The 13,664-nt window shown below is 43.3% G+C and overlaps 1 protein-coding gene and 1 long non-coding RNA gene across 3 annotated transcripts in view; one reads left to right on the top strand and one right to left on the bottom strand.

Annotated features, from left to right (window-relative positions):
* ZC3H13 (zinc finger CCCH-type containing 13) overlaps nucleotides 1–13,664 on the bottom strand; it is a 1,331,719-nt gene that overhangs the window by 1,200,297 nt on the left and 117,758 nt on the right. For both annotated transcript variants that reach the window (XM_069639959.1, XM_069639960.1), the window contains exon 4: nucleotides 9,101–9,212. In XM_069639959.1, coding sequence (XP_069496060.1) covers nucleotides 9,101–9,212 — 112 coding nt within the window. The remainder of the gene's footprint in view (nucleotides 1–9,100; nucleotides 9,213–13,664) is intronic.
* LOC138528603 (uncharacterized) lies at nucleotides 1,489–2,021 on the top strand. Its single transcript, XR_011284185.1, has 2 exons — nucleotides 1,489–1,604; nucleotides 1,706–2,021. It is a non-coding gene; the product is annotated as an uncharacterized lncRNA (long non-coding RNA).

Here is a 13,664-nt window from a genome sequence, read left to right as displayed (position 1 = left end):
GAATTTCGCCTAAAAGCAAGAGGGTACCCACCGAATATTATACGTAGAGCACGTAGGACAGCAAGGCATATGAGTAGGGAAACATGTCTTACCAAGAGACCGAGAGTGGAACACGCTGAAAAAATGACATGTGTCACCACCTTTACCCCAATAAGCAATTGCATTCGAAAATCGGTGCTATCAAATTGGAAACTTCTACAAACAGAAGACTTTGGCCCCGAAAAGCCCAGATTCGCATTTAAAAGAAGTAAGAACATAAAGAATCGCCTAGTACACACATACCCAGGCTCCACGAAAAAACCCAATCAGACCAACCTATGGGATCTCCCCCCTGTCATTGGACATCACAGATGTGGCAACTGCTCAGTCTGCAATTTGACAAAGGACCAAAAAACCATCTCACTTAATGGCCTAGAATGGAAGTACAAAACCTTCACCAACTGCCGTACCAAGTGGAGTATTTACGTAATACGGTGCCCCTGTGATCTATTATACATCGGCAAAAGTAAGAGAGGTGAGGCAACGTATTTGCGAACACAGATCATGCTTAAAAAACGTCGTTGAGGACAAACCTTTAGTGGCCCACTTCAGCAAACTTAAACATAAATATACAGACTTTCAATGGGCGATCATCCAAACCATAGATGAAAAGGAACGAGGAGGTGACAGAGACCTAGCCCTTAGAAAATTGGAACAGAAATGGATCCACAGATTAGATACGGTGAAGAATGGATTAAACATCTGCATAGAGTGGAACCTTTTCTTCTAAATACACCTTAATTACCTCCCACTAGTATACTTCCCTACTATCCTCATTAACCAATTATCATGTTACATAGGATAGAATGAGGTACAAAATTCTATAATGTCTGCATGTTTTTATCAAAATACACATGTACATGCTCTGTATTATTAAAATTAAATCTCAAAATGTATGAAATGCAGACTGTACTGTAGGAAAACACATGGACTACACAGCCCCCCTGTATACATTGCAAATCACGGGACTAGGCAACTGTGCAGACAGACTACGCCCATCTCTGACGCGACATAGCAACAGTATCCCAGCCATGAACGCACGTACACTTTCTTTTCCCACACATGCGCGGTAACTCCACCACTATTTACTCACACATGCGCAAACCATTTTGGCTCACCTTTTTAAGGTTGCCCGCCTCACCGATGTGACACCACGCATGCGCGGAACACGGTCAGCGACACAGCTCACTTCAGGAGCTCTCCCCAGTACGAGAAGGTAAGCAACTCGCCTTCTCCTTCGGTTTACAAGTATTAATACCATAGTGACTATAACAGCCATTTAGGATATATTGTCTATATATTATAACAGGAGACATGTCCACGCACAGCTAACTACACTCTGTACCGGCCAATAATAGGCAAACAGCACTTCAATTTCTTACGTGCACAGTGTCAATTTCATGACACAAGTAGGACCCGTGCATCTAACACACGCTGTGTCCTATATATTGCAGCGGAGACCTCTCCTGCAACTCCAGAGAACAATCACCACCTGGTCTGGCATACTCGGATTCGCCATTCCCCACGCACCATCCTGCCCTGAGACAAAATACTGTTGAAGACAGGTATGTCTGAGCTTAGCATCATGCTTTTTTAGTTTCTTATTTTATAGAACCCTTTTAAAACAGCACATGTCCCCCCCTTTTTTCTTGTTCCTCATCCACAGCTTGGTCAGAGAAACACACACAAGACTACCCGATTTCACAGTCCTGAGGAAAGCTATAGAACAACCCACCATCTACATCTGCGTTGTTATATAGCTGGAAACACATCTAAGTGTCGACTCCTTCTCAGTGCATGTACAATAATATTGCATTTGATAACCTTGTTGTATTAATGACTAAGTGTTGTTGACATTATATGCCGATACAATATAATGAAAATACAATTTGTGACAATGGACTTCTAGTTTGTCTATGTTTTTTTTAAAAAAATCTTTTGGGGATTGTCCCAAATAAAAATTCTTAAGCACCCGTGAAAAATTGTTGTTGGGTTCTATTACAGAAAATCACAAGTCTTACTAGCGTAGACTTGATCTCATGTATGCTAGCGCGACACCTGTTAGTGTCTCAGAGGAAGAGGCAACCAGAGTCCAACCCCCTTTCTTTGCAGTGTAAATTCGTCCTCCAGACTCAGGCCCCTCTATAAAATACAAAGAGGATCCCCCCTTTCCCTTCCTTATAAACCCTGTTCCAGAGCGAGGCCATAGCCGAGGAAGGAGATCTATGCCCAACTCGTTGCTTGGAGAAGCGACGGACCCCGAGGGAGGTGGAGGAGCGAAGAGCTTGAGTGGGAAGGTATTTACAGAGGGAAAGTTGGAGGTTTTTTGGGCCCAGGCCCCAGAAAGCCTTCTGGACGATGCAGAGGGTCTTGAATTTAACCCTTGCAGCCATTGGGAGCCAATGAAGCAATTTCAGGGCTGGAGAGATACGATCCCAGGGATTGAGGCCCAGGACACGTCTCACAGTCCTGTTCTGTACGAGTTGCAGAGGGCGGAGAGTAGAAGCAGGCAGATTAAGAAAGAGGCTGTAGCTGTAGTCAAGCCTAGAGAACCAGAGCTCTAGAGACAGTAAGCTTCTGGGGTGGTGTGCGGGGGGTGGAGAAAGAAAACCTCTGAGGGGATGTAGTTGATAGTTTGACTTCTTCGAGACGTCAGATGTGAAGAGTAAAGGAGAGTGTAGAGTCGAAGATGACCCCAAGGTTCTTGGCCTCACAGGTGGGAGCAGGAAGAGGGTCAAGGTGCATCCGGCCAGAGTGATAGGGAAGGAGGGTCGAGGTGTGCCAATGAGGAAAATATCTGTCTTACTGGCATCAAGGCAGAGATCATTATTTATTTGGATTTATAAAGCGCCCAGCGGCCCGGAGGCATCGTGGCGCTGTTACAGAATATTCACTTGATGCATGTTAAGACATGTGTTACAAAGGAGACATTCAATGAACAGTGTTGACAATTGTTCCGAGGTTACAAAGGAACAATGATGGCGGCGATGAAGTTTAGTCATGGTTTAGTTGAACAGCTTCGTTTTAAGTGCTTTTCTGAAAGTTGAGGGATTCTTCATTTCTTAAACTGAGCGGAAGCGAGTTCCAAGCTTTAGGGGCTAGTACTTCAAAGCTGGTTCCACTAGCTTTAACTCTGTTGAAAGTTGGGACTGCGTCAGTGTGAATATTGGTCAAGTATTGGCCTATGGGCCGAGGCCAGGTGTATTCTTTCCGCTAGATAGGCTGGGGCGGTCTGGACAAGGCATCTGTGCGTGATTGTGAGGGCTTTGAATGACATGCGCTCTTTGACCAGGGAATCATTGGCGGCATACCATTCCTGGATGGCAGACACAGGAGAGCGGGAGAAGGGGTGGCGGAGGGAAGCCTGAAAAGTAGCAGAGTGTCATCTGCATAGCACTGAAAGTTGGAGCAGAGTGGCAATGCGGTGGGCTAAGGTTGCCAGGTATTGGTTGAAAAGTCAGGGAGATTGGTTAGACCCCTAGGGAAACACCACAAGAAGAGAGTGAGATGGAGGAAAGGGAGGACCCAAGTTGGACCTGTGAGGGTCGATCAGAAAGGAAACAGGTCAGCCAGGTCAGGGCCAGATCGGTGATACGCAGGTAATCACGGAGACAGTTGAGCTAGATGGCATGGTTGACCGTGTCAAAGGCAGAGGAGAGATTGATTAGGATGAGGACATAAGGGATGTTGGAGTCAAGGTTGGAGAGAAGGTTCACGGATGTTCAGGAGAGCAGTTTCCATGCTTCTGGCAGCTCTGAAGCCAGACTGATGGTCATGGAGACAACCAACAGTCGGTGTGAAGATTAAGCTGGGAGATGGCCAGCATTTCCAAGAGTTTGCCCAGAAAAGAGGTGATTGAGATCGGGGCTATTGTTAGCTTGGCAACAGGGGTGAGCAGTGGGTTTTTTGACAAGTGGGTGCACAAGAGTGCCTCAGAGGGGAGGGTGAAGACTCCAGAGGCGAAGGAATGGTTACAGACGTCAGCCAGAGTCGGAGCAAGGGCGTCAATGTGGTCCTTGATGGTTTTGGATGAACAGGGAAGAACATATTTAGCCAAGACTTTCACAAATTGGATTTGTCTGGAAATCTCGTCAGGGGAGGAAAGGGGGTCCAGAGTAAAGAGAGAAGGGGCCGGTCAGAGGTTGAGATGTTGGACAGGATGTGCTGGGTTTTTTAGATGAAATGAGAGGCCAGGGCCCCGTGCGTAGGGCCTGGGAGGCCACAGGAGAGTTAGAGACTGCATCAGGATTGGCCAGTTCCTTGCAGATTTTAAAGAGTTCGGCAGAGTTGTTAGATGCCGCAGAGAAGCAGGGGAGGTGGGCTCTCTTCTTAGTGCGGATAAGGAGCCAGTATTGCCTTTGGAGCAGGCGGCAGGCCAGTTTGTCAGAGGATGCACAGGAAGCACGCCATTTCTTCTCAGCCACCCTACACATGTGTTTAAGGGTGACTAGCTCAGACTTGTACCAAGTGGTGTTGGGGCTGTAAAAGACTCTCTAACAATACTTAGTACTTCCAAACATCACATCCACATTTCAGTGAGTCAGACCGAGGCCGACATCACAGGATGGACGCTGCTCGGGCTCCACAGCAATAATTCACTCTATTCCAAGGAATAGAGTGAATAATTATGAAGGTGGGACGCTAGAGGTGTGCTGGCACATTCTGCATTTTAGTTCTAGTACTGTTTTCGGGGAAACGTTGCTCCCTCTTGAAAGATCCAGTGAGACTCTGCTGACGCTTCCATTTTCTTCGTGTTTCTCACTATATGTTAAGGCTAAGACAAGGCAGCGCCATCTTCTATTGTGAGCACTTTTTTCAACTGGCTGTTATTTGAACAGCTCACGGGGGCCCACGCGGGAAGCGCGCTCAAGGCAAGCCGTCTGCATCAAACCAAACTTGGACGGTGCTCATGGCCCATAATGCTTAGTCTCGATATAGCAATCCACTTAACATATCCTATCATTTTTGCCCTGGGGTACGGGTGCGGCTTACTACCTCGCCAGCCGAAAGTATCCAGCTTTTCACTGCAGAAAGCGCACTCTATCGTGCCAACATCTACTCCTTAAACAAACATTGGCAATGCTATCATTTTTACTTTTGTGCAGGCCTGGGAAGACACTAGCCAAGCTCTGCCGTAGTGCTATTAACTGGTCATTGACGGAAGCAGATGCAGTACTTGGGCGTCTAATAGCACAGCCTGGAAAATTCTCAAAAGCCCAACTGTTGGCTTTGCCAATGCTTCTTTTTTTACAGAACTTCAGTGAAAAAACATTTATAGTCCTTATAAAGCGAGTGGCTGATGGGAGACCTGGTTAAGACTTCATTCCAGCAGTGTCACGTTTACACCTCCAATTAAGCCATTAACTCTCAGAAGACTGATTAAAAAAAAAAAAAGAAACTGGCAGGACCTTTGGGTTCAAGGTTTGATGGAAAAGCTTGTTTAGAGGGAGCTCAAAGAGTTCCCATGAGGATGTTTTCTGGGCAGGGAGAGGCAGGATCTGGGTGGGAATGGACATAGGGATTTGCATGGTCAGTCAAAGGGTGGGAACCTAACCAAACACCAAAATGTGTCTCTCATACGCCATTCCTCCCTATCTGTACTCTAATGCAATAGTTGTGGCTTATACCTAATAGCACAAACTAAAAATGCTAGACGAATTGGATTGGAGTCAGGAGGACCTTGATTACGAGGAATGCAGCGAGGAGGAGAGTCTCCTTGGCCAGTATGTGTGCGACCATAAAGCTGATGAACACCTTACACCAAGTTTAAAAGAGTTTTAGGGACGTCCCCAAGAGAAGCAGTTGCTGAAGGAGTAACGCCTCTGCCACAGTGGCTGGAGTTACTGGGACATTAGCCGAGGGAGGCAAATCAAAGATGATGGGGCCATGTAAGTCACAAAGGAGCACAGACAAGGGCACCTCAGCATGACGATTAAGCAGGGACTGAAGGATTAAAAGTGACCCAGAAGAGGAAACACTCTTTAATCCCTCTCCTCTACTCTACTCCCTGGTCAGATGATTGAGGAGGAAATCCCTTCCAAAGGTTTCTAGCGAACAGACTCGAGGAAGATTTCCTGACTCATCAGTGCCCAGCAACATGACCCAGCGCAGAGTAATAAAGGGGTCACCAGCACCAGAGAAAACTTCTCTGGGATTCTCAAAGTGAGGGTGAGGAGCTCCCACCCCCCTAGGCTCTTTATAGTGAGGTGAATCCCATAGATACACTTGCAATGTACCAGGGTTAAGGGGGGGGGTGGCGTCCTAAGAAACCTTGCATGACCACATTATTACTTGAATTAAAGATATAAAGACTTAGTGCACGCATATAAGAGCCATTTTGTGTAGTGATGGTAGAAACATTCGACCCACATATCCGCGCAGCAAACACAGGCCCAGCTAAGAAACACGAACAGGCCCAATCACTGATGAGTAGAGTGACCCACGCTGCTTACTCCCATAGAAACTTCCCTTTGCTCCATAACTGTTGCGAACACTTGCTATCCCAAGAAGGAATGCGCCCTGGAAGGCCACGAGACCGCACCAGGCGCCTCACCATGCATTTATAACAGCCAGGCCAAAAGCAGGCCTCCAACCCCCACCCAGCCCACCAGAAGTTATGACACCCACAACTGCCCCAGTATAAGACACCTAAATTCCACCATAGTAGGTGACCCCAGACCACCAACCATGAACCCAGAGATCTAAAAGAACACGGCCATTCCACCTTATTTCATAAGGAGACACTTTGAAATACAAGGTACAGGGAAGATTAAATGATAGTTCAAAGCAAGGGTGGAAAAACATACGTTTTTGATTCAGAAGACTTTATATTCCAGAGTAACCACGAGATGGCAGCCTATGAATAATCCCCTTAACCTCCAACGGGTTCATGTAGCAAAAATGTTTTAAGTTCGTCAAAAGGCTAAGTATCTCGGAATGAAGTGATCTACAAGAAAAAGCTTTGAAAGTGACACTGATGAAGTTGTAGATGCGTTCATGATCATCTGGTTTCTGTGAAACAAGATTTGGCCAACTCGAACTCCTGGACACTGCTACTCAGGTACAAAGGCCCTGGTACCAGAGAGAGTAGCACATATAGTAAGTAGCTCACCCAGTATCGTAGTACTTGCCTTTAAAAAGGCATTGTCGTTGATCCTATCCCGAGTATTTGGAAGGGGGGTGGGGCATAAAGTACGTGATGTTATCATTAGTATTACATGCCCTTCCATCTCTTATTGCCAGACCTGGGAGCAGGTTCTCTTACCGACGCATGGTTTACAATAGGCGAGAAACATTTTTGGGAACATTCCGTACAGAGAAAATGTCTAGGTACAGATTCACGGTGTGGAAGATTTCAGGTGCAGTGACTCAATGGCAAGCTAGTCTGCCTGACTAATACGTAAACTAGAGAATATACAGTGCATAGGCAGTCCTGTGGCATCATTAGAAGCAAGCGTCTGTCAGGTCAGCTCTAGGACTTCATTTAGGTTGGTGCTTCCAGGGAAAGCAGTTGCTAGCAGAACATTTGTGGAATTCTGAAATTCTAAAAACCAATTAAGCCGCAAGAGGCATTTGACAGTCATACTTTCGGTTTGCCCCCCACCCCCATCAAGTGCCTTATTTGAGTGAAATATGGTGTACAAATGGACTGTGCATGACGATAACTGTTCAAAGTGGATTACATGGTGTTAGTGTGTTGTCTAATGCGGTAATATGCTTAAGTGCCTGCGACATAACTAATAGTAAAAGCTAAAAATTATTAACCAAAACACATTTTAATTAAAAAAAAATGCTACATATCCATGGAAATTACCTCTCCATAGATTCCCCAGAATTGATTGTTTGGAAATACAAGCAGCCAGATCCCCCTCAAGTCCAGAGACTTTGCAGGTAAAACAACTGCAGATGTTTAAATGAAAAATGTGTACCACAATTATACTTTATGTGCTTACAATTCTAGACTTTGAACCACCCTTTCTTATCAGAAAGAGTTTAAATATGCCCCTCTCCCCAATGAAAACAATTCACCAGCCACAACTGGCAGACATCAATGAGCTAATTACAAGTCCATTCATTTCCACAAACACATTTCATGTTAATTACAGTAATCCGATTCCACGAGAAACAGTCGATTGGCCTTGGATCCCCATTATGAGAAGCTCATATTTCCAAAAACGAAAACGTCGTACGCACATGTGTAAATCAACGAAACATGAGAACCAGGTATACTATGACGAGATAGCATACGCAGGTACGAAATAGAAATCCACTCGACTACTTTAAATATGCAAAGAGATAAAGAACCATGTGTGATTTTAGGACCACTATACTATAGTGAAAAAAATGTTTACCATCCGCCTGCTCGTTTGATGTTTAACTTGTGTTGCCATGCACAGCACTACCGTTTACAGCATACGGGAGGTGATTTTGCAAACAGTTCTTCTCTTCACTGTCTGGGGGTTGCACTGGAGGCACTTCAAGGAGCGGGGCATTTTGGAGATGTCAAACTGCCCAAGTCCTATGCACGTAAAACTAATATATTAATCTTGATGTTTTACGCTGGCTATTATGAATGCAGGCGAACTGTTCGATTGATTGGTGTAAAATTCCGTGCGACTTTCACACCAATTAGTATAAGCCAATGAGACTAGACAGAAGATTAAGGTTACTAGCGTGCCGTTTCAACTCTTTAATAGAAGACATGCGCACAGAAAATGCATGTAGTGGCTAAAACCCGCTTACCAACTCTCAAACTATGTATTCATATAAAGCATGGCATTTCCCACAAATAAAACGTTCAAGCCACATCAGTTACCCCTTTGATCAGAACAGTTTGCCAGTGGAAAACTATAAAAATGTAAACTCTGGGTTTCAACAACTACAACAGTCTACCGTTTTTCAGATCATCTTTGCCTATGAGGGTTTTTTCCTAGGTTCCGCGCACATACATTAACAACTTGCACATTCTAAACCCATCCCAGCAATAAAGTACTTTAGCTACTGTCCCCACCTCGAAAGCCCGGAAGCCTAAGGCCTACTACTCCCCACCCCCACAGCTTACCCTCACTGGAGACGCAGGCTCTTCCGTGCTTCTTTTGGGTGGCTCAGCCTCCACGTCCTTGCGTTTGTTCTTCATTCTTTCCCTCAGGTCTCCTGTGGGCCTTTCTGGTGATCTGTGCAGCACAAAGAAACGTGTATTGGAGCTCATTTTCAACCATTACATTCAAGTCTGCACTGATGATGGAACCCGGATCCGCGTGGCAGAAAATGTATTCAATTGCAAGCTAAACACAACAGGGTTCGCGACGGTAAAGAAATCAAATGTTATTCTATCCCCACCTCCCGTTCGCACTCTGCGCTTTCTGCCCCCCAACTACGACACACTCCTTTGTTGATTGTACAGGAAGATGTGCAGCGTTTGGTCCCATAGAGATTAAGCAATTTACAGAATTCCCAAAGCAGCAAACCACAACAGCTGATGTTTGAAGCGCCAACAACGCTGCTGAAAAGAAAACGATCTCATATACAACTAAAAGGAAAACTCAACACTATGTAAGAAACGCTATGTAAGCATTAAAACAAACGCAGCTAGTTTGACAGGGTGGGGGAAAAGTACATCATTGACCTGTCCCTGCAAAAACATGTATTTATTGTGAACATGCGTGACGCTAATCCGACCATTTCCCCTAAATTAAAGCCCACCAAAAAGAATTTTACATAAAGCATGAAAAATACATAACATTTTCAATCCACTCAGTTGATCCCCGTGGAAAAGGAGCACTCGTCCTGTGTGGGGGAGAGGGATGGGGCGGGGTGCATGTGTACCCTGCGGCCGACGTCTGGCCTGTATTAGGTTATGGCTATACAACTTTTACCAACCCTCTTTTGTAACCACAGTTGTGGCTTTTCTGTAGGCCTACGATGGGTATTTGCCAAGCCATGCCAAAAAAGGTACTACCTGGCCATCAGACAGCAACAGCAGGCACATGGTGAGAGTACCTGTGCACATGATAGCAGTGCCTGGCAAATGCAAGCACCAAAGCGATTGGCTTTGCCAATGCATGTTTTTAACAGGTCAATGTAAGGAACAGATATAGGTACACACATTGCGCACAAGTCAAGTGGCTGAGGCACACTTGGTTAAGACATTTTTTATTAAGCTAGGAGCGGATTTACAACTGCAATTAAGCCATAACACCTTGCAGAAAGCGACAGCATGAACAATCGCAGCCCCCAAAAAAGCCCAGTCTGATGTTACTGCTTGATGGATGCAGCTAAAAGAGATCGGAAGAGGGTTTGTGTGTGTTTTGGGCAGGTAGAAGCTGGTAGTGGGTGATAACAGCCACAGTAATTAGTACAGTGCTTGCTGGGTAAAAAGGCAAATACCCACCAACTATGTTGCATCTATTTCTCTCGTATGCTAATATTTTGGGCTTTATATGTGGCACTGATGTGCCACCTAATAGACAAAGCAAAAAAAATAACAAAAAAATTACTAAAACTAAAGACAGGTTAGTGCCCAGTGGAAACCGAACCATTGTGAGGGATTGCCACATTAGTAACCAGGCAAATCCATGCTGAGCATCAACACCTCTGACGCGCTCATTGAGGAAATCTGGAGGATTATAAATACCAATAAGATAAAAAATGAATCCTAAACTTATTACAAAATTAAATATTGGGTATTACCAATATCTGAAAATAAAATATTCATTTGCTTACATTGCAACTTTACTTTTCAAAGAAAATATGATCATAGGATCAAAAATATGTCGAGAAAACCAAAACATCGGCAGCAACCTCATCTCCTTGCCCTCAAGTCTCACCACTCTTCAGCTATTGACTCATCTAGCGATATTGAATCAAGAACTGGAACCAGTGCCACCACTGAAAGAAATATACCTGAAACTGACTCAAGCCCAGTGGCAGAAATAGGAGCTCCTCCAAAAAAGTGCAGTCTATGTCACAAATGAGGTATATGTATAATCACTCCAAATCAAAACACCAATCCAAGGTCACAACAAAATACCTCGATAACCGCCGCAAGTGGAGGAGAGGCAAGAGAGAAGGACAAAAACGCACAAAGAAAATACTCTCAAGGAATGCAGACAAGATCCAAACAAAGAGGCAACACACAATAGATCTGATATTTAACCTCTCAAGTCTAGAGATTGAGGACCATCTCAAATCATCACTTAAAGGACTTTTAGCCCGACAAGTAAAATGGACTATTTTCAAATGCAACTCTATCTCTACGAATTTTGTAGAAAACTCCAAAAATATATATTTTTTTAGGAAAACCCTAAACAGAAATTACAATTAGATGCAACAGAACTTCCATCTGCTCTTTCAGAAGAACTAATAGAACAGACTGTTGGATTACTTAACTTGGCTGGAGAAGAAAACTATACAATACAGCAATTTATTGAAGAACAAGAAATCGACACCTCTCTCTGAAGAAACAAGACCTAAATCCAAATTTATTCCGATATTTAACTATGAAAATCTGATTTATTTATTTCATAAAGCATTAAAAGCGGAACTTCAAGCAAATTATCTCACAAACCGAAAAGTAAAACCAGTTATAACCTTACACTTAAAGAACGTAGAGCCTTTGAGAATGTATCCTCCAATGAAGTGATCATTACCAAAATGGCAGACAAGGGAGTGAAGGTGGTCTTAATAAACAGACCAGATTACATCAGAGAAGCCTCAAAACAACTCAATCATGTCGGCTATGAAAAATTAAACCACAACCGAAACTTTGAGAAATCTGAGCAAAAAGTGGCTTGACATAGGCCTGCTCACACAGGAAGAATTTGACTTTATGAATGTGCAATATCCTATCATGTCAAACATCTATTTTCTTCCGAAAATCCATAAACAATTTACCAATTTTCCTCCTTTCCGTCCAATAATTAATGGAATTGGCTGTATTACAGAGAGAATTTCACAATTCATTGATATTCACTGACAACCCCCCCCCCCCCAACTATGCAACTAGAATCCTTCATCTGTGATACTAAGCACATAATCAACAACTTGATTCAATACCGTGGCAAGAAAACTATCATCTTGTGACATTAGATGTTGTATTCCTCTACAAGAGTATTAACCATGACCAAAGGCATTAAAACTACTGATTTTTTCTTGAAAACACGATCTATATCCTTCAAAGAACAAAACATGATACTAGAAATGCTGCACTTTGCATTAAACAACATCTTCTGCTTTGACAGAACAATCCATAAACAATTACAAGGAACCGCGATGGGTCCAAATTTGTCCCATCGTATGCAAATCTATTTTTTAAATAAATCATGCATGGAAACAAGGCCTTTACCGACTCCAGGAATATTGTTTTCTCGGGTCGGTATATTGACGATATTTTTATGATCTGGGGAGGAGACCTAATGGAGCTGTATACTCATATGTTGAACGGGATTGTACCTTTTTACCGACTATAAGGGTCCGCAAGGACCAAAAGTTCGAACCTTTGGCAGTAGCATTACAGGTAAGTTTAAAAAAATAATACATTTAAAAAAAAAAAAAAAAAAAAAAAAAAAGACTGCGCGGTGTCCCCCGCAACACCCAGCTCACTATACTTCAAAATATAGTGAGCGGGGGTTGCGGGGGAAACCCCTGTAGTATGTACGTGTGTTCACATGAGAAAGTTGCAGACTTTTGTTAGTTCGCACCTTTCTCATGCGAACGTTCCTACCGCAGCAAAATCAGACGCGATCGGATCACTTACATCCTATTGAACACCTAAACAACAACAAATACAACTTAAAGTTTACCACAAATCATAGCAGAGATAAGATTAAATTTCTAGACTTAGAAATCAACAGACAGAATTTTGACTAACCTGTACACCAAAGCAACAGCAGCCAACCGCATCTTACATGCTCACAGTAACCACCCGAAACACATTGCCAATATTCCGTATGGCGAAATCCTCAGATTAAAAAGAAATTGCAGTACAGAAACATTTGAATCCAACATTGAACAGACAAATAACAAATTCAAGCAAAGAGGATATAAAACACAAACTAAAGGAATCTTATCAAAAAGGCAGAGCAAATAACAAGAGATTTCTTACTACAAGATAAACCCAAGAAGACAAAAGTACCAACAACAAAATGTATTACTAACTATGGATCAGATGCTCCAATCCTTCCTTCAAGAACATTGGAAAATTTTGAAACTTGATGATCGACTATCTCAACATACTGATGAAGCACTGAGGATCTGCTACAGAAAAGCACCAACTCTGTAACATCTAATTTGTCCCCGTCATCTCAAATCAACTGCTTAACAAGATATCGTGAGTCTATTCAAACATAAACCAATTCATGGCACATACAAGTGGAAACTGCAAACTCTGCCCACTGATGGCTAATGGTATAAAGAATATTGTAATGCCTAATGGGAAAGAAAAACCAGTGAACAACTATATCAACTGAAACAGCATATTTGTTGTTTACTCAATCCAATGCATAAAAACGGTATACAGTTCTTTTGACGTTTTTTTATCGAAAAAAAAAATCTTTTTTGTTTTTGGGGGTTTAAAAATTTTAAAAAACGATGTCTTTTTCGATAAAAACGGGCGATGAAGTCCCGCG

Source organism: Ambystoma mexicanum, chromosome 7q (assembly GCF_040938575.1).
Source record: "Ambystoma mexicanum isolate Mex_15411 chromosome 7q, UKY_AmexF1_1, whole genome shotgun sequence".
Taxonomy (NCBI): Eukaryota; Metazoa; Chordata; class Amphibia; order Caudata; family Ambystomatidae; genus Ambystoma; species Ambystoma mexicanum.
The sequence above is the reverse complement of the archived record's forward strand: the minus strand, read 5'-3'. Positions and strand labels throughout refer to the sequence as shown.